This window comes from Doryrhamphus excisus, chromosome 22 (assembly GCF_030265055.1).
Source record: "Doryrhamphus excisus isolate RoL2022-K1 chromosome 22, RoL_Dexc_1.0, whole genome shotgun sequence".
NCBI lineage: Eukaryota > Metazoa > Chordata > Actinopteri > Syngnathiformes > Syngnathidae > Doryrhamphus > Doryrhamphus excisus.
The window spans coordinates 5,058,487-5,083,513 of record NC_080487.1 but is presented as its reverse complement, the minus strand read 5'-3'; the positions used below and the strand labels follow the sequence as shown (position 1 = coordinate 5,083,513).

General features: G+C 41.5%; 1 protein-coding gene across 1 annotated transcript; it reads right to left on the bottom strand.

Annotated features, from left to right (window-relative positions):
- Window positions 1-406: 406 nt before the first annotated feature.
- On the bottom strand, window positions 407-24,682 carry cavin1b (caveolae associated protein 1b). The gene is made up of 2 exons (XM_058062209.1): window positions 23,974-24,682; window positions 407-3,142 (listed from the first exon to the last, which is right to left on the bottom strand). Exons 1-2 carry the CDS (start codon window positions 24,502-24,504, stop codon window positions 2,282-2,284), a joined length of 1,392 nt encoding a protein of 463 aa, XP_057918192.1. The 5' UTR covers window positions 24,505-24,682; the 3' UTR covers window positions 407-2,281.
- Window positions 24,683-25,027: the final 345 nt, after the last annotated feature.

Here is a 25,027-nt window from a genome sequence, read left to right as displayed (position 1 = left end):
CATGATATACACACACACACACACACATACATATATATAAAGTTACTGCTACTTAAAAAGCTGTGTGCATTGTTATTATAATTAAGTAGACAACAAATTAAACTACTTTGAATAAAATGATTAAGTCAGTTGACTTAACATATTTCTTTGAGTTACGAACTTAAAAACTTGTCCCTATGACAACAATTATTCAGTAAGCATTACTTAAAATAAGCTTTGAGTGAAGAGGAAAAGCTAATTTGTGCAATGCAATATTGTTTGTTGTTTCAAAGCAATTTCAAATTAAGTTGTCATAACTAAGAAAGACTAATAGAAACTGTTGCATTGATTTTTTGTTGTTGAGGCTAAACATTTATTTTTTGAGTGATAGAAAGCAAATGAGACAAAATTGAATGAAAGGCACAAATCTAGTGATACCAAATAGCTTTTATTCATGACATTGTTAGTGGTTAGGCAATGAAAGATTTGACAAGGATCAATAACAACATTGTTAATTGACGTTGACGTGCGAGCGTTAAACCACTAAGAGAATTGTGCGTCAATAAAGCAATAATATTTCGAGAGAGAGAGACAATTCCGGCTGAAGAAACTAACTGGTAAAATGGAATGGAGTATGTGCAGGCTGCAGAATGCATGAATATGTTCTCTGGTCATCAAAAATATTGATGATTTATGAGCCGCATTGTAATTATTTACAAAAAAAACTGTAGAACTTGCCGTTTAATAACATTTCCTTGAGGTCACCCACATCCCCACTGCAAGGTTGAGCTGTTTGGAGACTCATCTTTATATCAAATCTGATAAAATAATGCAGTCATAGCACAACATTCAGTATTGAAAGACTTACAGATGTCACCAGGCACTTACAGTATAAGATACAGTACGTTGTATATGTTGTACACTGTATACGTTGTACAAGTAGTAACCCACTGATGAACATGTATGTTGTTATGTTGGGAGGTTTTTATACTGAAAGGCTTGAAGAAACATGTGGACTTGTGTGTTTTGGAGCAGACAAACTAAGTGGACAGTCGCAGGCCGCAGCATTGCACAATCTTCATGGGGGGGGGCTCAGGGACACCCTAGACCTGCTCCATGGACTTGGATTCTTCTTAGTCTTTATTCATCAAACACATTTGCACGGGAAACATGATGATTCTAGACCAGGGGTGTCCAAAGTGTGATCTGGGGGCCATTCGTGGCCCACAACTGTTTTTTATTGGCCCGCAGCACATTCTAAAAATGGAATTTAACAAGACGACTAAAAAGAAAAACAGCAAAAATTGAAAATATTTTTTTTACAAAACAATCATGTTATTTACATATTTTTTATTTCTTTATTAATATTATATATATTTTTTTTTATAATTTACAACCTAATTTTCAAAAACAATGTTATTAGTTTTTTTAACATATGTCAATTTAGTGCTGCTTTTAAAAAAATACCTTAAATTGATTTTGACTTTATTTTGGTAAAATTATTGCTGAGTAATTTACATATTTTTTTTATTTCTTTATTAATATTATATATATATATTTTTTTTTTAATTTACAACCTAATTTTCCAAAAACAATGATATTAGTTTTTTTTTTAACATATGTCAACTTAATGCTGCTTTTTAAAAAATACCTTAAATTGATTGTGACTTCATTCTGGTAAATTTATTGCTGAGTTATTTACATATTTTTTTATTTCTTTATTTATATATATATAAATTTTAATTTACAACCAAATTTTCAAAAAAAAATGTTATTAGTTTTTTTTAACATATGTCAACTTAATGCTGCTTTTTAAAAAATACCTTAAATTGATTTTGACTTTGGTAAAATTATTGCTGAGTTTTCTGATTTTGTTGAATGATATTTCCTGCGGGCCAATAAAAAAAAAGCGTGCATATTAACTGGAAAAGTACAGAAAGATAGCATTATTATGAATTATGACCAGCGTGTTCATTTGCTAAGGGGCGGTGTGACTGATTGGGTGAATTGTTATTCCCTCCCCATGTGTGAAAGGGGCATAGGGGCGATGGAAGAGGAGAATGAGAGGTAATGGCTTCCCTAGCATGGCCGCCCATTGTAACATCTTCAGCATCCATTCAGCTCAAATCCTTGAAGCGTTCTTCTAACGTGTGGGGGTGTTCATCAGGTCCATGAAGATAGTTGGTGATCTGCGTGTCCTCCAGTCAGTGGATAATACTGTAAGCTATCTCGTAGTTTTGGCTGCCGTTCCCGTGAAGGAGGTTGTACAAACTCAGGTCGTGTCTGGCGAAGGTTTCTTGATCTAGTCGCTGTCTCTGTCTTTGTCCTCCAGGATGTCTTGGCTGTCCTCGTCCTCGTCTTCGTCTTCATCATCCCCTCCTCCGCCATTCATCATCTCCATCTCGACTTCCACTTCGCCTCCGTCAGCCTCGTCTTCCGCTTCGTTGAAGGCCTCGGCGTCCTGGGAGACCTCCACCATCTCAGTGCCTTGGACCACTTCCACGGCGCCGTCACGGATTTTCTTGACGTGGAACGTGAAAGGGGGCACGCTGTACACGGCGGTCTTGGAGCGGGCGTAGACGACGTGGTCTGGCGTGAAGGCTTTCTTCATCTTGTCACGGGACGTCTGAATCTTCTGCTTGCGTTCGGGGTTGACGGTCATTCGTGTTCCAAGCTTTCCCATCTTCTTCTCGATGTTATGACGGGTCTTCTCCAGGTTCTCTTTGGTCTTCTGCTTGGTCTTCTCTATGTTCTCCTTAGTTTTTTGCTTTGTCTTCTCCAGGTTCTCTTTAGTCTTCTGCTTTGTCTTCTCCAGGTTCTCCTTAGTTTTCTGTTTGGTCTTCTCCAGGTTCTCCTTGGTCTTTGCCCGGGTTTTATCCATCTTGTCCTTGGAGAATACGGTCTTGAGGGTTTGAACACGCTGCAGGCTGCTGCGCTTGAAACGTTCAGCGCGGGTTTCGAAAAGGGGGTCCTCGATCTCCAAGCCTTCCTCGTCAGAAGAAAGGTCCACAGCGGGTTTGTTTTCCTTCTCTCCCTCTTCCGCCTCCTCGTCCTCCGCAGCCTCCTTCAGCTCCAGAACACTCCCTCCTCTGCTTCCTGGTGCGGACTCAGAGATCCGCATGGACTTGGAAACGTTGAGTTTGGAGGGAACCTTGACTTCATCCTGTGGAGAAAAGAGGCCATTCTTGGTAAATAGGAATAAAGTGTTGCAATGGTCACCATTTTTCAGATCAATGGTAATGGTAATGGTAATGGTAATGGTAATGGTAATGGTAATGGTAATGGTAATGGTAATGGTAATGGTAATGGTAATGGTTTTATTTCATTTGAACATGCATCAGATTACAATTGAGTGCATCCCATAATCAGTTCACAGTTCCACATGTCCAAAAGGAGTAGGAAGAAGCAAAGCTTATTAAATCCTACCCCTCCATCTGGTACTTTTACAATCAGTAACTGTTACATTTGTTCACTTCCTGCTTTCCTAATGTAGTTTTTTTTTAATCACGTACCGAATGACATAATGGGTACCATAGTAACTGTCAATATAGTGATATGTATAGTACGATATGTATAGTCACTTCCTGCTTTCCTAATATAGTTGAAGTTTTTTTTAAATTATTTAACTAATTAATTTTTTTTTTTTTTTTTTATGGCGGCACGGCGGTCGAGTTGCGCAGACCTCACAGCTAGGAGACCAGGGTTCAATTCCACCCTTGGCCATCTCTGTGTGGAGTTTGCATGTTCTCCCCGTGCATGCGTGGGTTTTTTCCGGGTACTCCGGTTTCCTCCCACATTCCAAAAACATGCTAGGTTAATTGGTGACTCCAAATTGTCCATAGGTATGAATGTGAGTGTGAATGGTTGTTTGTCTATATGTGCCCTGTGATTGGCTGGCCACCAGTCCAGGGCGTACCCCTCTTCTCACCTGAAGACAGCCACAACCCTCGTGAGGACACTCGTGAGAAAATGAATGAATGAATAATTAATTTTTAAATTTTTATTTTTGTCACATACCGAAGTATGAGGTGATATGACCATACAATGACATAATCGGTACCATAGTAGTTTTCAAATGAATTAATCATGACTAATCACCATGCAACTCAGTGTTTAGTTTCTAAATATGTTGCTGTACAAAATACCCAAATTGTGTAAACACCCCTTTCACCTTTCACTATGCGGCTCTCACCCCTATTGCATGGTTACACTACAGAAGTCTGATTACCAGCAGAGGGCGGTAGGTTTAAAGGAAAAAAGGCACTACATCAACACACTATTCTATTCAGAGAGGGAGGATATGGTAGACATGTCAGTTAACAACTGTTTGAGTTTGAAATCAAAAGGCACTTCTTCAGCATCCAGGTCGTGCAAACATATGCAATGTGAATTTTAACCAGCAAATAAGGCTTGATAAAGGTTGGTAAATAATTTAATTGCATTTACGGAGGCATGACAAACTGTTTGCTGCCATCTGTTGTCATATTTCTCACAAGGAAATGTTTCACATCATTAAACAAATTTAAATAGTAGTCAATGACAACACAACTAAACACAAAATGCAGTCTGGAAAAAAATTATGAAGGCATTTCAAAAGCTTTGGACTCTAGCACACCACAGTAGGAGCCATTATCCGCAAATGGCAAAAACATGGAACAGTGGTGAACCTTCCCAGGAGGAGCCACCCAACCATGAGAGAACTGCATGCCTCACTTGCCTCAGTTAAGGTCAGTGTTCATGAGTCCACTATAAGAAAGACATTAGGGAGCAAAAACGGCCTGCATGGTAGAGTTCCAAGACCAAAACCACTGCTGAAAAAAAGTCTCAGTTTTGCCAGAAAACATCTTGATGATCACCAAGACCCTGGAGAAACACTCCGTGGTCTGAAGACACAAAAGTTGAACGTTTTGCAAAGTGTATGTACATGGTAAAATATGGTGGTGGTAGTGTGATGGTCTGGGGTTGTTGATGCTTCAGGACCTGGAGTGTTCAGAAGCATGGTCAGGAGGGTTGGTGACCTCAAGCTGAAAGCAACTTGGGTTCTGCAGCAGGACAGGACAATCCAAAACACAGCAGCAAGTCCACTTGAAGAAAAACCAAATGAAGACCTTGAAGTGGCCTGGTCCAAGTCCTGACTGAATCCTATTGCTGTGGCATGACCTTCAAAAGGCTTGATGCTAAAAAAACCTCCAATGTGGCTGAATGACAACAATTCAGTAAAAATGAGTGGGCCAACATTCCTCCACTGTGTGAAAAAGTGATGTAGCTTTGAGACAATACTGCAAACAGCTAGGAGACCAGGGTTCAATTCCACCCTCGGCCATCTCTGTGTGGAGTTTGCATGTTCTCCCCGTGCATGCGTGGGTTTTCTCCGGGTACTCCGGTTTCCTCCCACATTCCAAAAACATGCTAGGTTAATTGGCCACTCCAAATTGTCCATAGGTATGAATGTGAGTGTGAATGGTTGTTTGTCTATATGTGCCCTGTGATTGGCTGGCGACCAGTCCGGGGTGTACCCCGCCTCTCGCCCGAAGACAGCTTGGAGACTTGGAGGGTTATAATCTCGGGTTGGCATCCACGTTTTGTGAGTGGTCATGGAATATCTATAATATGCATATACAGATACAGATACAGATACAGGATTTGTGTATCCCGTCAAATGAGTACAAGTACACACAAGCTGATGAGTCACTCATCAGCGTCATGGAACGGCATAGAATTAGAGACTAGCCTAAACAGAGATGTTGATTCGTTTTTTGGCAGAACCTTAAACTTCCTGTGTCAACACTCCAGGTTTTACTCATCTCTGTCGTGCCAGAGGGAGAAATTGCAGAGAAAAATGTACATAAACTTGCAATGGAAACCAAGTATTGTGCAATACTCAATGTACTGACAGTAATTGGTTTGCATTACATGACCTGTCTACGCATGTCAGGAAAATGTAAAGCTATATTTCTTTCTTGTCCTCTGTAGGTGAAGACATCCATGCTTTACCTAGAAAGTAGAGTGGAAGCTCAACGCTGGACTCCCCAGACCGTGCACCTCGACACCCATGCAAAAAGCCAAAATTCTCTGGTTTTTGCTCATTTTATAAAAAAAAATAAAATTCAATGTTTATTTAACCCTTTCATTCATCGAGAGGTCGAGAGGTGGGGTACACCCAGGAATGGTCGCCAGCCAATCACAGGGCACATATAGACAAACAACCATTCACACTCACATTCATACCTATGGACAATTTGGAGTCGCTAATTAACCTAGCATGTTTTTGGAATGTGGGAGGAAACCGGAGTACCCGGAGAAAACCCACACATGCACGGGGAGAACATGCAAACTGGGTGGAATTGAACCCCGGTCTCCTAGCTGTGAGGTCTGTGCGCTAACCACTCGCCCGCCGTGCCGCCCCCACAAAGAACATATGTTGGCTTTTTCATTAATTCATTCATTTTCTACCGCTTTTCCTCACGAGGGTCGTGGGGGTGCTGGAGCCTATCCCAGCTGTCTTCGGGCGAGAGGCGGGGTACACCCTGGACTGGTGGCCAGCCAATCACAGGGCACATATAGACAAACAACCATTCACACTCACATTCATACCTATGGACAATTTGGAGTGGCCAATTAACCTAGCATGTTTTCCAATGTTGGAGGAAACCGGAGTACCCGGAGAAAACCCACAAGGGTGGAATTGAACCCCGGTCTCCTAGCTGTGATGTCTGCGCGCTAACCACTCGACCACTGCTTTTCTGGTTCCTTTTCCCATCCATCAACCGTCCATCTTTCTCACCTTTCCCCTTGAATTCCACACCAGGAAGTCTTTTTCCTATTTTCTTATGCACCCCCCCCCCCAAATACAATGTGCTATATTGCCGATTGTTAATGGAGGATGGAAAAAACGGCAAGGCAGGCGCGGACTTCCTCTTTCCATTATAGCAAATCTCACCTGTGTGTATTCATGAAAGACAACACTTACGTACATTGTGTGTTTTTCCTCTTTTTACCAAAACAGGAACACGGTCGGGTGAGAACAAAAGACACAGGAAGGGATGCTGTTCTGCTGTCGCATGAAGTTAGTCCCTGTACAAATTAGATGATGCTGGAGAGAAATGGAAAAAAGTGCAAATCTACTTGGCAGGAAGATGATAGCATCAAAGTTTTGACCAGGCTTCAGGAGGCGAGGAAGACGAGGGTGGGGCGCAGGGCAGCTATTGTTTTCTGCTGCAGCTTAATGGAGGATTTATGGAGGTATTGTATTGCGGTGTCTTGGGTAAACCTGACCTTGGAAGAGGGATCCCTGCTTTCCTGAGCAGCTGTGTTCAAAAGAAAATGGAAACAAATACGTTTCACTGTAACATTCTCTCAGGTCAACGTCTTTCCACGGGATAATTGGAGCTGTCTTTTTTTGACTTGGAAAGGAAATATAGAGACCATGCCAAAATGGTCAAGGTACATTCCTTCCAATTGCCTAGAGCAGGTACCCAACGCCTGGGGTCAAGGTGCCACCGCTGCTTTTTCAGACTAGACATGACTAGATAGGACAACTCTAAGAGCTAGTGCTGTCCTATCTAGTCATTGAGCATGAGCTGATGAAGCCTGCGAAATATCTTCTAAGACAACCTGAACACAGTCCAGTTGTCCAGTTGCGGTCGAGTCGATGCCCTGAGAATAAAATGAGCTGGATCAATGAGAATATTGACAATCATAGATGGCATGTGTCCATGTGGTGTCCATGTGTCCATGTGTCCATGTGTCCATGTGTCCATGTGTCCATGTGTCCACGTGTCCACGTGTCCATGTGTCCATGTGTCCACGTGTCCATGTGTCCACGTGTTCATGTGTCCATGTGTCCATGTAGTGTCCATGTGTCCACGTGTCCATGTGTCCACGTGTTTATGTGTCCATGTGTCCATGTGTCCATGTGTCCATGTGTCCATGTGTCCATGTGTCCATGTGTCCACATGTCCATGTGTCCACGTGTCCACATGTCCAAGTGTCCATAAGTCCATGTGTTCATGTGTCCACATGTCCAAGTGTCCATAAGTCCATGTGTTCATGTGTCCATGTGTCCATGTGTCCACGTGTCCATGTGTCCACGGGTTCATGTGTCCATGTGTCCACGGGTTCATGTGTCCATGTGTCCACGGGTTCATGTGTCCATGTGTCCACGTGTTCATGTGTCCACATGTTCACTTGTTCACGTGTCCATGTGTCTACGTGTCCACATGTTCATGTGTCTACGTGTCCACATGTTCATGTGTCCACGTGTCCACGTGTCCATGTGTCCACGTGTCCATGTGTCCATGTGTTCATGTGTCCACGTGTCCACGTGTCCATGTGTCCATGTGTCCACGTGTCCATGTGTCCACGTGTTCATGTGTCCACGTGTTCACTCGTTCACGTGTCCACGTGTTCACTCGTTCACGTGTCCATGTGTCTATGTGTCCACATGTCCATGTGTCCACGTGTCCATGTGTCCACGTGTCCATGTGTGCACGTGTCTATGTGTCCACATGTCCATATGTCCATGTGTCCATGTGTTCATGTGATTGACTAGTGACCAATCCAGGATGTAGTCTAAAGTCGGCTGGCCTAAGCTGCAACATCCTATGACAGGTGAACAGGTTATGCCGGCAGTGATGTGTGTTTGGGTGTGACCAAGTCTGGGCTATCTCGTTGTCCATTGGAAGTACAACAGGTCCAGAATGTGATGCTAGCACCAATTACGGCCAACTAGCTTGTCACGTCTGAGCATCAAACGTTGGGCCAGAAGGTAATTGACCTGTCCATGATTTCCAAGCATGTACATGTACACAGTAATCTGGGAAAGTTCAAGCATGCACCTTGTTGTGTTAACTTCCTGAACCTAATTTAATGGGACATTGTTCTCCAAAGGCAGGAAGGTACACCGCAAGCCATGGAAAATAGACAAAGGAGGTATGCAGAGGTACTGTGTGTTCATTCGATTGTCCAAACAAAACCACATGTTGTACATATCTCCAACATTCCAACACTATCGTAGAGGCCAAATGGCGTAGCTTGTGGTTATTGCATATGTTTGATTCATTTGACGGGTGTATGATCTTTATGTATTTTGAAGTTGCTATTCTTCACCTGGGTGATTTCATGATTCGATTCCTCGTTCTTCCAAAAGCCTCACATGACTGATGTTTGGATGTGTCCGAACAGACTTTGCTGAGATCAGCTGGCTGATGTGATCAGCACAACACAGCATTTCTCTTTCATGGTGGGACTTATAGGTTATCACATGGTTTGTCTGGTATCAGGCCAGGTATTGTCTGACCTTCGGTCTCGGGCTGATACTGACACTTGGGGGCATGATACCGGGCCTGATACCAGACAAACCATGTGATGATCTTATTATCACATACTATTTAATAATGAGCTTATTATCATGTACTATTTAATCAAAAGACCATTTTGTTTCCAGAAAATGTTCAGTTTATTACATGTATTATATCTAAACAGTGTAAACACAATAATTGCAAAAATATTTCAACAATAATATTTTATCTTATCAATGTCTGACAATTAAAGTTCCATTAATCAAGTTTGGGTTTTTTTGGTGACTGGAGAAGCACTAGGCACTAAGTACTCGTGCGCTGTTCTCTGATTGGTTGTTTCACGGGCACGATTGAGTGGACAGCTACGGGGGCTGATACTGGACATGGTTAAACTCTATATTTTATCAGTATCACTGCCCTGGGCTTTGACACAGTATCATTTCGGCCTTTTCCCGTATTATTCATGGGCGGTTTCTAGGGTACAGGGCCAATTAATACTGTAGTATGTGATAATGCATGATAACACCCTCCCTCCAAAGTGTTTCTGCCACCCACCACACAGTCCTTCTGACATGAGTGCTCATATTCTTAGAAAAAACTGGCTTTTCCCTTCAGGGGTCGGCACAGTAAATTAAAGACTTCTTACAGTGGGTCATGGTGGTATTTATAGTGGTATTTATCAGAAGTAATGCCAGAGCTGTGATCATTTCCAAAGGTCTACTGTAGTTCTTCCAACTGTGCACCCTTCCAACTCTGCATTCTTCTAGTCATTGGCAGCATTTGATTGACACTTTATGTAGAACTGAGTTTGAAATGTTAATAGAAATTGAAAAAAAATAAAGAAAATAAGAAGCTGCTTTGTGTTTCTATGGAAACATGGAAAGATGGGAGACAAGTTGTTTTTCCGGTAGGCGCCATGATTATATAACCATAGAACAGTGGTCTCAAACCTGCGGCCCGCGGGCCAAATGTGGCCCGCAGGACACTAGTTTGAGGCCCCCGCCTTGATATGAAAGTTTAATGTTAGTGCGGCCCACGCAAGTTTGATATGGATGCTGTATGGTATCATGTACCCAGAAAAAAATATTACGTTTGATTAATGTTCATGTTAAAGGTTAAATAACTGTTAATAGTTATCCTCCCTATCCGTGTGGAAGTGGTATGTTTTGGGCTATTTAAGTTTAAAGGAAATAACTTGAAAGCTACCGTTTAGGTCGCTAGCTCTCTAGTTTGCGAGTTAGCATGTAAGACCCTGCAGTTGCGCAATATGTTGTAAATAAAAAGAGTATAAATGTGACTATAGTCGTGTTTTGTCATGTCTACAGGGCTCTAATAATGCTTTGTTCATTTTAATCTGAAAAAAAATAATTTGTCTACCCACCAACTATATGTGGTTTCTTAAGTTTTTATTATTATTTTATTATTATTATTATATTTATTTATTACTGATTGATTGATTTGTTTATTTATTTTTCATGTTATTTTGTGTAGAAAAATAAAAAGTAAGATATTTGAGAACAGTGGAATGTTTTATCAGAACTTTTCTTGTAGAAAATTGGAACCAAAGCAAAGTTTTTTAAATTTTTTTGTTTTTAATAAATGCGTTTTTTTGTTGGGTTTTTTCCAACTGCTGGATGTGCATCATATGAGTGTTTTATTACACCGTGAGCACATTTGAAATGCAGATTTGTGTGTGTGTGTGTGTGTGTGTTTGTACACGCTATGGAAGCTTTTCCACCCTCAGCCCACAGTGCAACCTCTCATCAGCTTTGGCCAGAGGAATCTAACCAGAACACACCCCTCTCTGTTACTGTTTTCCTGTTTAAACTTCAACGACTATGTGCTCCCCTGCTGCCCCGTCCAAAGCCAGATGTCTTTCTGAGTGTGTGCACACATTGTACCTGTACACATTCCATTACACATAAAAAAGCACGGTGACAACACACGTACATGAAGGGGGATTTTCCAGTAAGGACGCGGAATCCCCATGACTTAACTGGTGATGTAAAAAGGAACTGAGCTCAGTTCAAGAGGCAAACGGGGACACCGTATTTCCACTTTATAGGAGCCCACTAAATCACTCCATTCATTAGCATTTTTTTAAAACTTACAGCTTATGTGCAATGACTGTGTTTGCCCGGTTGTCATGGATACATAAAATGCTCCTGTTTCCGAACCAGACGCTTCAGAAAGCACAGCTCTTTGACTCAAAAGTAAAGGAGAATTCTTACTGTTAACCCATTCCAGAAAAACAAAAACATATTTTAAAAGTGTAGTTTTCATTCATTCGAGGCGGGGTACACCCTGGACTGGTGGCCAGCCAATCACAGGGCACATATAGACAAACAACCATTCACACTCACATTCATACCTATGGACAATTTGGTGTCGCTAATTAACCTAGCATGTTTTTGGAATGGGGGAGGAAACCGGAGTACCCGGAGAAAACCCACACATGCACGGGGAGAACATGCCGAGGGTGGAATTGAACCCCGGTCTCTTAGCTGTGAGGTCTCCGCGCTAACCACTCGACCACCGTGCCGCCCACCACCAAGTCTTATTTTCTCTTATTATGTTTACTATATTGGATAGTGTAAAAGTGACTATAGGGGTGTTATTTCATGTCTACAGGACTCTAATGAAACCAAAGGTTTTGTATGCTCTACCTCTAAAAATATTCATTCATTCATTCATTTTCTACCGCTTTTCCTCACGAGGGTCGCGTTGGGTGCTGGAGCCTATCCCAGCTGTCTTCGGGCGAGAGGCGGGGTACACCCTGGACTGGTGGCCAGCCAATCAGAGGGCACATATAGACAAACAACCATTCACACTCACATTCATACGTATGGATAATTTGGAGTCGGCAATTAACCTAGCATGTTTTTGGAATGTGGGAGGAAACCTGGAGAAAACCCATGCATGCACAGGGAGAACATGCAAGCTCCACACAAAGATGGCCGAGGGTGCATATGAAAATATTCCATTTATGAATCAATTATCATGGTTGGGACTACAACCAATCAACCGACTGCGATAAACGAGGAACTAATGTCATGAATGTCACTGTGGGGTTTTTGTAAAAATGGGCGTTTTTTTTTTTTTTTAAAAACAATCCAATCCATGATTATATTGTCTCTGCATGGAGTTGTGTTGTCATGGCAATTTCAATCCTCATGAGACGGCCATGGGAAAGTGTGTGATGGTCACACACAGCATAAAAATCATGGGAACGAACTCTTTATTCCTTTCTTTTTTCCACTAGTTGGCTTCAATCAGAGACATAGGACCGGAGAGATTGCTATATAAAGTGATGGCATGCCACAGTTCCCCGAGGGGGGAGTTTGGGGGGGTGAGTCACCAGTTCTGGTGCTGCACTGGAGCATGGTAGCGTGCCTTTTCCTCCCATTCTTTCTTCTCTTATATTACATCTGTCTGCTCTAGCTTTCCTTTCATTTCCTTCCATCTGTATGACCCCCCCCCCCCCCCCCACTTCAGTCCAGCTGCATTTGTGATCCAAATCCTCTGCGGTTACCTTGTAGCCACTGTTGCAGGAAAGAAGGCCAAATGTGGTGTATTCGATCAGCGAGGAATGAGACAGATCGGCATGGTAGCGCCATGGCAACGTAACAAATATTTCCGTGTTTGGGTTCCAGATAACCCCAGCAGCTTCGGATTTATTTTTCTCTCCGCTCCTCCTGTGTTTTTACAGCCAATGACCAAGAAGAAGGTACTGACCTCCGGTCGTACGCTTACGCTTATGGACTTAAAACAGTGCAACTTTGTTCTCAGGCATCCATGAATCTAAGACAAAATAAAGATTTCATGAAGCGTTTCCAAGGTTGCAGACATGCTGAAGTCAGGAAGTCACTGCAAGCGCTCCTTTCAGCTCTTCTCTGCAAGACGCAGCTTGCCATTGCCGGCGATCACTGGAGGTTGTATTTACCGCATACTTTGCTTCGGAGGGCATTCTGATCATGTGCTTTCATGCAGGCACACACACAATATACACAAATGCACATGCAGCCATGCAAATGCAGTCACACAAACACAACACAACCTTGGTAATACGTCAATAAACAACCAAACAACAAACTAGTCCTCCTGGGAGTGCTTACAAATGTTCTCCTCCTATTCCGTGTGGAAGTGGTATGTTCACATGGTTTCAAACACGCGGCCCGCGGGCCAAATGTGGCTCGCAGGACACTAGTTTGAGGCCCCCGCCTTGATATGAAAGTTTAATGTTAGTGCGGCCCGCGCAAGTTTGATATGGATGCTGTATGGTATCATGTACCCAGAAAAAATTATTACGTTTGATTAATGTTCATGTTAAAGGTTAAATAACTGTTAATAGTTATCCTCCCTATCCGTGTGGAAGTGGTACGTTTTTGGCGATTTAAGTTTAAAGGAAATAACTTGAAGGCTACCGTTTAGGTCGCTAGCTCTCTAGTTTGCGAGTTGTCGGCCATGGGTGCAGAGTGAAAACGTTCTCCTCCTATTTCGTGTGGAAGTGGTATGTTCACATGATTTCTCCAGATAAAGAAGGCCAACGCCACTACGGGAACAGTCTAGCTCAGGGGTCTCAAACATGCGGCCCGTGGGCCAAATGTGGTCCGCAGGACACTAGTTTGAGGCCCCCGCCTTGATATGAAAGTTTAATGTTAGTGCGGCCCGCGCAAGTTTGATATGGATGCTGTATGGTATCATGTACCCAGAAAAAATTATTACGTTTGATTAATGTTCATGTTAAAGGTTAAATAACTGTTAATAGTTATCCTCCCTATCCGTGTGGAAGTGGTAAGTTTTTGGCTATTTAAGGTTAGAGGAAATAACTTGAAGGCTACCGTTTAGGTCGCTAGCTCTCTAGTTTGCGAGTTATATTTATTTATTTATTATTGATTTATTTTCTTTATTCTTGATTTGTTTATTTATTTTTCATCTTATTTTGTGTAGAAAAATAAAAAGTAAGATATTTTAACCAAAGCGAAGTTTTTTTAATTTTTTTGTTTTTAACAAATGCGTTTTTTTTTTTTTTTTTTGGAAAACCTGATGCGGCCCAGTCTCACACAGACCCGAGCTCCAGTGGCCCCCAAGTAAATTGAGTTTGAGACCCCTGGCTTACAGACTTCCATTTTCTATGTTGCTTATTCTCACTTAGGTTGCAGGTATGCTGGAGCCTATCCCAGCTGACTTGACTGGACTGGTGGCTAATAGTATTTATTTCTTCAGTATTCTTCAACAATCTGACTTTGGTGGGACAAGCAACCACGTTACCATTCCCAGCGCCTCATTGGGTCTATATACATATATATGTACATATATATAGACAGAGGTAGGGATGGCAGGGGTAGTTGCCATGGCTACCTCGTGGCAGTCTTTCCAATAACAATGGAGGAGCTTGGCATTTATGGAGAGATTTATAAAACAGCAAAAGAAAGTGTTTCCTCAGCCGTTGTTTGTGTTGTTATAGACTCTCTTGTAAAGGGGCCCCGACTTTAACATACCAGGAATGTTAGATCCCCATTAGAATGTGCGGGTAGGCATTGAGTCAAAGGGGTACACCACCGTACGCTAACACACCCCAATGGCTTACCATGGCCTACAGCCCACTAGCCTATCAAACTGTTGGACCATACCTCTCACAAGTCCGATATCCAGACCTTTTAGAACATATTTTTGTTCATTTATGTCCCAAGAAAAAATCAATCAGTAATAAATAAACATAATAATAATTATAAAACTGCAAATAATAAAAACTTAAGAAACCACATATAGTTGGTGGGTAGACAAATTCTTTTTTTCAGATTAAAATGAACAAAGCATTATTAGAGCCCTGTAGACATGACAAAACACGACTATAGTCACATTTATACTCTTTTTATTTACAACATATTGCGCAACTGCAGGGTCTTGAGACACATGCTAACTCGCAAACTAGAGAGCTAGCGACCTAAACGGTAGCCTTCAAGTTATTTCCTTTAAACTTAAATAGCCAAAAACTTACCACTTCCACACGGATAGGGAGGATAACTATTAACAGTTATTTAACCTTTAACATGAACATTAATCAAACGTAATAATTTTTTCTGGGTACATGATACCATATAGCATCCATATCAAACTTGCGCGGGCCGCACTAATATTAAACTTTCATATCAAGGCGGGGGCCTCAAACTAGTGTCCTGCGGGCCACATTTGGCCCGCGGGCCGTGTGTTTGAGACCCCTGTTCTATGGTTATATAAACATGGAACCTACCGGAAAAACAACTTGTCTCCCATCTTCCATAAGAAAAATGTTTGTTTCTACCTTTTTGCGTTCTTCAGTAATCAGCAGAACATGGGTAAGTTTCAGGAAAATATCAGCTCCCAAGTAGAAAAGGAGGACAACCAACTGATGGTGCAAAAAAATATTTCAAACATAACTTTCACTTTGAGGATATAAAATAATATATATAGTAAATAATACATAATAATAAACTATATTGCCCTGTGATTGGCTGGCGACCAGTCCAGGGTGTACCCCGCCTTACGCCCGAAGACAGCTGGGATAGGCTCCAGCACCCCCGCCACCCTCGTGAGGAAAAGCGGTAGAAAATGTATGAATGAATGAATAAACTATATACCAGTAGTGCATAGTCATAAACTTAAACATGAACTTCTGAAGTCATGTTTCAAAATGAAGCCTAGAACATGGCTAGTCAGAGATGAATTAGGAACAAGGGAGGAAGTCATAAGAACTAAAAGGCTGGTGGCAACATGGAAAAGCTGACTAACTCTGGGTACCTGCAAGGATTAACAACACATACCAAAGCTCTTGCAAATATAGGAAAGTTGAAAAAAAAAAACAACAGAACCGAGCTAGCATTACCAAACAAACAACAAAAAACCTTACAAATAAGACACAGCTGCTCGATCCCGAGGCTGACGGGCTGGAAATGAGATGGTATCTGAGCTCATTTTAAGTTATCATCTATTTTTTTATTATCTTTCTGATTTTTTAAAACCTTTCCAAGCGAGTATCATTGATTAAACTGAAGATGAAATGACTTGTGGAAGTCTATGGTCTCATTATTTCCCCTTCAGTGTCACAACAAGCCATTCCAGCATTTATGACAGGAGATGACATAGAATCATATGACGATACAAAATGTGATTATGTTTGCTGTGGCCACATCTTAAGAATGAGTCATCAGCATCTGACTTGTGTGGAAAAGGTCAATAAATGAACCAAAATAATTGCACAAGACAGGAGTTTGATGATAATAATGTGACCATAATCACTAGCTAGACCAGGGGTCTCAAACTCAATTTACTTGGGGGCCACTGGAGCTCGGGTCTGGGTGAGACTGGGCCGCATCAGGTTTTCCAAAAAAAAAAAAAAATTGGTTCCAATTTTCTACAAGAAAAGTTCTGATAAAACATTCCACTGTTCTCAAATATCTTACTTTTTATTTTTCTACACAAAATAAGATGAAAAATAAATAAACAAATCAAGAATAAAGAAAATCAATCAATCAGTAATAAATAAATAAATATAATAATAATAATAAAACGGCAAATAATAAAAACTTAAGAAACCACATATAGTTGGTGGGTAGACAAATTAATTTTTTCAGATTAAAATGAACAAAGCATTATTAGAGCCCTGTAGACATGACAAAACACGACTATAGTCACATTTATACTCTTTTTATTTACAACATATTGCGCAACTGCAGGGTCTTGAGACACATGCTAACTCGCAAACTAGCGAGCTAGCGACCTAAACGGTAGCCTTCGAGTTATTTCCTTTAAACTTAAATAGCCAAAAACTTACCACTTCCACACGGATAGGGAGGATAACTATTAACAGTTATTTAACATTTAACATGAACATTAATCAAACATAATAATTTTTTCTGGGTACATGATACCATACAGCATCCATATCAAACTTGCGCGGGCCACACTAACATTAAACTTTCATATCAAGGCGGGGGCCTCAAACTGTCCTGCGGGCCACATTTGGCCCGTGGGCCGCGTATTTGAGACCCCTGAGCTAGACTGTTCCCATAGTGGCGTTGGCCTTCTTTATCTGGAGAAATCATGTGAACATACCACTTCCACACGGAATAGGAGGAGAACGTTTTCACTCTGCACCCATGGCCGAGTTAAATTAATGTAACATTACTGACACCTAGTGACCAGAATACAACACATGACTTGTCTTTCCATATCTTTTGACCAAAGCCATCTAGTTAACATCGAAGTGTCACCATACAACTTCTTCATAACAGACTCAGGAAGCGTTTTTACACAAACAATCCAATGTTGTGGTATGAATGTCAACGCTGGTCCTTATGGGATGTTCATGAAGGAAGGAACGAGAAGACATTCTAAGGGCTGTTTCCTTCTCACAATCAAGCGCTATTTTTAGACCCCTGTGTCTCTTACTTTGTCTCCAAACTCTGATACCCCGCTCTGTTTTTTATCCTCTCACCCAACCGGGGGGGGGAGAAACACTACAGATAAAAAATGTGCTGATCTTTGTTGACGTTTCACACAATCTGGCTTGTAAAGTTGGCCCGGAGCTTTTGAGGCTGCGATGGCCATATATGGGCCTGCATCGACCTGCACCAGAGGAGGGGGGGGGGGGGGGGGGGGTGGGTTGGAATACATTTTAAATGATAACACCCTCCGGCTGCTGATTAAAAGTGTTCTTTGCCATGTGACCAAATGCTCTGTATGCTTTTTAAACGACAAAGTGAAAACAAAAAAACAGAGTGTTTTGGAAATCATAGGAAATACAGCTGGAATAGGTGCAGATTCTGGAAGATCTAGGAATCTTTCTGACTCCTCTATAGGAGTCCACAACTCACTACATTCATTCATTCATTCATAGCTGTCTTTGGGGGAGAGGCGGGGTACACCCTGGACTGGTGGCCAGCCAATCACAGGGCACATATAGACAAACAACCATTCACACTCATATTCATACCTATGGACAATTTGAAGTCGCCAATTAGCCTAGCATGTTTTTGGAATGTGGGAGGAAACCGGAGTACCCGGAGAAAACCCACGCATGCACGGGGAGAACATGCAAACTCCACACAGAGATCGCCGAGGGTGGAATTGGACCCTGGTCTCCTAGCTGTGAGGTCTGCACGCTCACCACTAGACCACCGTGCCACCCCAACTCACTACAAAGGGACAAAAATAAACATAATCGGTCCCCTTTGAAGGAAAATAATCAACATTTGGAGATTCTTGTTATTATTGGACAACGACAGGTGGCAAGAATGAATGTTATGGCACACAGGATGTTGTGGAAGTGGTACAGAACATGGATGCAAATATAGACAATATCAGCATCAAGTCCTGCATGGGAGATAATAAACATTCGACACAAATGATAAGACAAAATGTACCTAATCTAACATAAGTGTGGAAGAAATAAGGGAAAAGGGATTGTGGATTGGGTGGAATGGGGCAGGGCGGGGTGAGGCTGAGTGAATTATCCACACAGGGGGAGATGCTGGGAAGGAGGAACAAGGGGGAACGGTGCTGCAAGAGAAGTGGAGCACATAAAAGAGAGGAGGCAGGAGGTTTGCACACAATGAATCAGCTGTCTAAATATGCTCTCTCGGTCCTCATCATAACACGCCCATACGCTCCCTGCATCGTCAACACCGCCTTCTTGCAGTTTATCATTTTCATCTGAATGTCAGGCGGAATCTTTGTGTCACATATTATTCCCGGACACCTTATTGTTTCCTCAGCCTTATTTATCGGTTTCTACTGGACGCCGTCTGACATGAGCGTGAATATATTTGGGACAAAAGTGGACGTGTGATCCAAATGGAGCATTCCAGTTGAGCAACAGAATTCACTAAAAATACAAATAAATACTATCTTGATCTCCATGCCATTGCAATGATACAATTTGGAATTTGAGCAGAAGCTTCCAGAAGAATTTGCCTCCCAATTTGCACAAAACCTCAACGTGGAACCTTCTTCATACGTCTTGGAAAGGGAGATGTTATCATATCCACATTAGCTCAAATGTCAAATATCAGGAGCAATATTACATATTCATAAAGATGTAAAACAGGGGTCTCAAACACGCGGCCCGTGGGCCAAATGTGGCCCGCAGGACACTAGTTTGAGGCCCCCACCTTGATATGAAAGTTTAATGTTAGTGCGGCCCACCCAAGTTTGATATGGATGCTGTATGGTATCATGTACCCAGAAAAAAATATTACGTTTGATTAATGTTCATGTTAAAGGTTAAATAACTGTTAATAGTTATCCTCCCTATCCGTGTGGAAGTGGTAAGTTTTTGGCTATTTAAGTTTAAAGGAAATAACTTTTTTTTGGAAAACCTGATGTGGCCCAGTCTCACCCAGACCCTAGCTCCAGTGGCCCCCAGGTAAATTGAGTTTGAGACCCCTGATGTAAAACATTAGTAATCTCACGAGAAAAAGCTTGTAGATTGTAATTATAATTATTATTATTATATATTATTCGGAAAAGAGTCCCATCATTTTAGTGGTACAAAGTTGAAAAAGAAAAAAAGTTGTTTTAAAGTCGTAATATTAGGAGGAACAAACAAAACAACATAAAGTTAAGAAAAATAATAATGTACTATAATATATATTATATAATATATTATATACTATAATAATAAAATAAAAATGTATTTGTGGAAAAATGGTTTCATGTTAAAATATGAATAAGTCCAAATATTATGTGCATGAGGTCGTAATCACTTGAAGAAAACGTATCAACAAACAAAGTTGAAATATTTTGAAAAAAAGTTGTCATTATACAAAAATAAAGTCCAAATATTAAGAGAAAACAATTCTAAAGAGGAGAAAATTTCATTTGTAATATTATTAAGAATTATTAGGGATTGTAATCATCAGTACCGATAAATATCGGCTTGATATCAACATAAAAAGTGGTATCGGTCGACATCAGTATCAGATTTTTTCTTGATATTCAAAAACGTGTTAATTCCACCACAGGAGATATGACATCATACACATGTCGGTATCGGCTGATATCGGAAATTGAACGTTGAACTTGGCTTAGATTCCGTCAGTATCCCTTGACAAGCCTTTTTCTTAGACCAGCCAGGTTTCTACCTTCTTAGTGAACTTTACTGCTACCAGTACTGCTTCACTGGGTACCATTTGACTTCCAAATAATGCTGATTAACATTTCAATCAACATGCAACGTATTGAAATATCTAGCCAGGAAGCCCCCCAACGCTGTGGGGGAGTGAAGCTATCGCATTCCAGGCTGGATCACGGTACGTACAGTTAGCAAACAGCAGTCAGCATGTGAGGGAGTAAATCTTGGAATTAGACTTAAGTGGACCAAAGTGCTACCAGAGGAGGACGGGAAACAGTAGCAATATCAGTATGCAGTAGGGTACATCAAAAAACACAATTATTGAATTTTGATATGGCTGGGTACTAAAAGTGTTCCAATATATGTAAAAACAACACATACAAAATATTTTTCCAATACATGATTATTTAGGGGTGCCACCATACATCTGTTTTGTGGAATAAAGTGGTGAACAGTTCAATGGTCGCCATGGAGATTTGAGGTCAGCAAAGACTGCAGCTCAAGAACTCTAAGGTGATTTTTATGTTTTTGTTGGTATTTATACTCCTATTACATATTACTAGCAAATTTGTGGTTTTGTCTTTGTAATTTGAATGATTTGTAGTCATATTTATAGGTATTTAGTGCTCATTGCCTCTACTGTAGCTAACATTAGCTAGCTACAGTTTGCTAATGGCAGTTAGCTAATAGCTGAGCAAGCATAACATCAACAAGAGTAATATAGAGTAGACAGTATTACTGATGCCTCATATTTATTGAGAGTAGTACTGTAGTCCTACATAATATGATATACACTTGTCCATTGTTTATTTTAGGCACACAACAACTAGTTCCTTTCAGACTAGCAGTCGCAGCTTGGTCTTTGGTCTGGGCCCCCTTTGATAACCCTATAGAAAATGATGGTATTTATACTCCTATTACATATTACTAGCAAATTTGTGGTTTTGTCTTTGTAATTTGAATGATTTGTAGTCATATTTATAGGTATTTAGTGCTCATTGCCTCTACTGTAGCTAACATTAGCTAGCTACAGTTTGCTAATGACAGTTAGCTAATAGCTGAGCAAGCATAACATCAACAACAGTAATATAGAGTAGACAGTATTACTGATGCCTCATATTTATTGAGAGTAGTACTGTAGTACTACATAATCTTAATATACACTTGTCCATTTATTATTTTAGGCACACATTATTTTAGGTCTTTGGTCTGGGCCCCCTTTGATAACCCTATAGAAAATGATGCTGTATAGAAGTTCATTGTACTCAACATTTCCACGTCAACTTTTTGGCAATTAGACTAGAAATTGCACATTTTCCGAAATTTTACAAAAGTTTATGTGTGAGGTGGCACCCCTAAATCTCAATGGATTTCCTCAAAACTTTGCAAAAGACATTTTTATGTTTATTAGAAAAAAATTGGAATGCCAGCCAAATTGATATTATGAATTTAAAATTTCCCATTCAAATTTAATGCACCCTAGTATGCAGTATACGTACATTGCGTAATACACTATGTATCAGTATGCAATATACATTATGTATATTATACACAATAGTATTATACACATATACAAATGACATACTCACCTTTTGTAAAAAAAAAAAAAAAAGGTCATTCATATAAATAGAAACACTTTTTTATACCTGATATAAAGGATGTATAGCACCCCAGTGGCTGGGTTAGCCTTGCCCCCCCCCCCCTAAATGACTGAGTGCTATGGAAATAGAAGTCAACTGTATGCATGAGTGGCCTCTTGATTGGCCATACTATGAAGCACCTCTCACTTAGGACCGCCCCTTTTATACATGGTGTCTTAAATCCCGAGTTGACAAGGGAAGACTTTCCAGAACATTTGAAAAATATGTCGGACTTTATAGGTCTGGAGGTCCTAAAATGGAGCGCTCATATGAGTTAGAGCACAGATGATTAAAGGAACGGGAGGGGGCGGGGGCAGCCCAAGACATGATGTCTGAGTTTAGGGTGGAAACTCTGAATGTTGTTGCGCCACTGTGCAAAAAGCTGCAAGCCATTACACATCACAGGCTAAAAAAAGAAACAGGGCTCCCCTTAACTCCCCTCAAAGAGAAAAAAAACTCTTTTCAAATGCAACATTCATCCTCCACGTATTCCCTCTTACTAACTTGAACCCTGCTGTGGTATTTTCCATGTAGGTTTGACAGAATGGATGAAGTATGACTTTCACATGTGGAGGCGTGTACGCTGCAGATCCATCATGTGATGTGCAGGGAAAATATCTGCAAGGCACCTGGGGTGGATTCCAAGTGTACAGTGGACTGGGGTGTGGCGGGGGCGCTATAGAGCAACATCTGGAATCACCAACTTCAGTCAAGTTCAGGTATTACCGTGTGTAATAGTCATATACAACACGGATGTGACACGCGTGTGACTGCGTTTAACAAAGTGGGTGTAGGTACTGCCTTTTTAGCAATCTAGTAGGGACATGTCTACGCTTCTAGTGCCCCCACTTTCTACACCAAAGGAGACTTTCGTGGAGAGTTCAATTGTCATATCTTGGTCAGAATTTTTTCCATTTGTTATTTATGTTTTTTGAGGTTTTTTAAATAAAACATCAAATATGGCAAATATGGTTAATTGGTTCAAGCCCCGACCATGATAAGTGAATTTCCTCCAAGTAGGATTTATGAATGGAATATTTTGAGAGGTAGAGCATACGAAACCTTTGGTTTCATTAGAGTCCTGTAGACATGAAATAACACCCCTATAGTCACATTTACACTGTCCAATATAGTAAACATAATAAGAGAAAATAAGACTTGGTGGTGGGCGGCACGGCGGTCGAGTGGTTAGTGTGCAGATCTCACAGGTAGGAGACCAGGGTTCAATTCCACCCTCGGCCATCTCTGTGTGGAGTTTGCATGTTCTCCCCCGTGCATGTGTGGGTTTTCTCCGGGTACTCCGGTTTCCTCCCACATTCCAAAAACATGCTAGGTTAATTAGCGACTCCAAATTGTCCATAGGTATGAATGTGAGTGTGAATGGTTGTTTGTCTACGTATACAGTATGTGCCCTGTGATTGGCTGGCCACCAGTCCAGGGTGTACCCCGCCTCCATGGTCATATCACCTCGTACTTCGGTACGTGACAAAAATAAAATTTAAAATAAATAATAATTAAAAAAAATTATATTAGGAAAGCAGGAAGTGAACAAATGTAACAGTTACTGATTGTAAAAGTACCAGATGAAGGGGTAGGATTTAATAAGCTTTGCTTCTTCCTACTCCTTTCAGACATGTGGAACTGTGAACTGATTATGGGATGCACTCAATTGTAATCTGATGCATGTTCAAATAAAAAAAAAAACATTACCATTACATTTGCAACTACAAAGAGTAGTTTTGCAGAGCATGCTGGGAAGCATTTAATAGGAATGATGCCATTTTAGTGTTTTAGAGACATCACCGCCAGTCACGGGAACTCTGGCCAACAAGATGACCTTCAGCCACACCCTTCCGCCCGCTGTGTCTAAGCTACGGGGGCTGTTAGCTAAGACAAAGGTATGTTCCCCCCGGGGGTCACACCCAAGCTGTTTCGCACCCACCTGGTAGATCATGACTTTAAAGTTGCGTCTTTTCAGCAGCTCGGCCTCATTGCTCTCCAGCTTCTTGATTTGTCCCCCTTGCTTCTCCAGGTTGGCTCGCACGGTCTTGACGTTGACGCTGACTTTGCGCACCTTCTCCATCATCTTGTTGACGCTGTTGGAGGTGGTGCTGTGGCTCTTGGTCAGCTTGGTGAGCTCGCTCTGAATGTTGGTGACCGAGTGCTCCATCTCCTGCTGCCTGGCCTCCAGCCCGCTCTGGGTCTGCTGGATCTGGTCCACGGCCCCGATGATTTTGTCCAGCAAAGACAAGACCACCACTCCGTTCACCTGATGGTCGGCTTTGCTTGCCTCGTCCTTGTCTTCGTCAGCTTCGCCGTCCTTGGCCATGTCGGTGAGCTCTTTTTTTGCCGCGGCTAGAGCATCTTCTTCATCGTCTGATGGTGGGATGTGGAGCTCATCTTCTGAGATCTCAGTGAGGGAGTGTGGCTCCAGCTGAGCGCTCGAACACTCCAGGGCTTCCATTGCTGCCATGTCGGTGAAGTTGAAGTTTTAAATTAGTTAGTGTCGCTTGCTCACCTCAGAGATAATGCCAAAGCTCCTCCGGGGGCCACTGTGCAGGGGGTGCCAAGCTAAGCTGGATGTTAGCACATGAGCTCTGGGATGTGAATGCCTCACCAGGCAGAGAAAGCCTGATGTCAAGCTGCAAGCAGCGGTGTTTTCTCTTTCTCTCTTGCCACTCTCCCTTTTTCCATTCGCCTCTCTCCCTGTCATCAAACCCCTCCCTTTGCCCTCCCACACACACACACAGCATGAAAGTAAGACTCCACCTTAGCTGAGGACGTCCAGCCCTTCAATGGTCCACAAGCATAACCCTTGTGCTCCCTGAGTCCCATCAGCATGGTTGGAGATAAGTGTGTGATGAATACAGGAGTCCATACAGGAATCGGAGTTTGAGGGACTGTGAGGTTCATGAAAAGGAACCATGCAGATGTTGTCGTTTTTTTAGTAGGCTACTAAACCCATCTTAATTTAAGCCTGCAATAAAAGCCTGTTG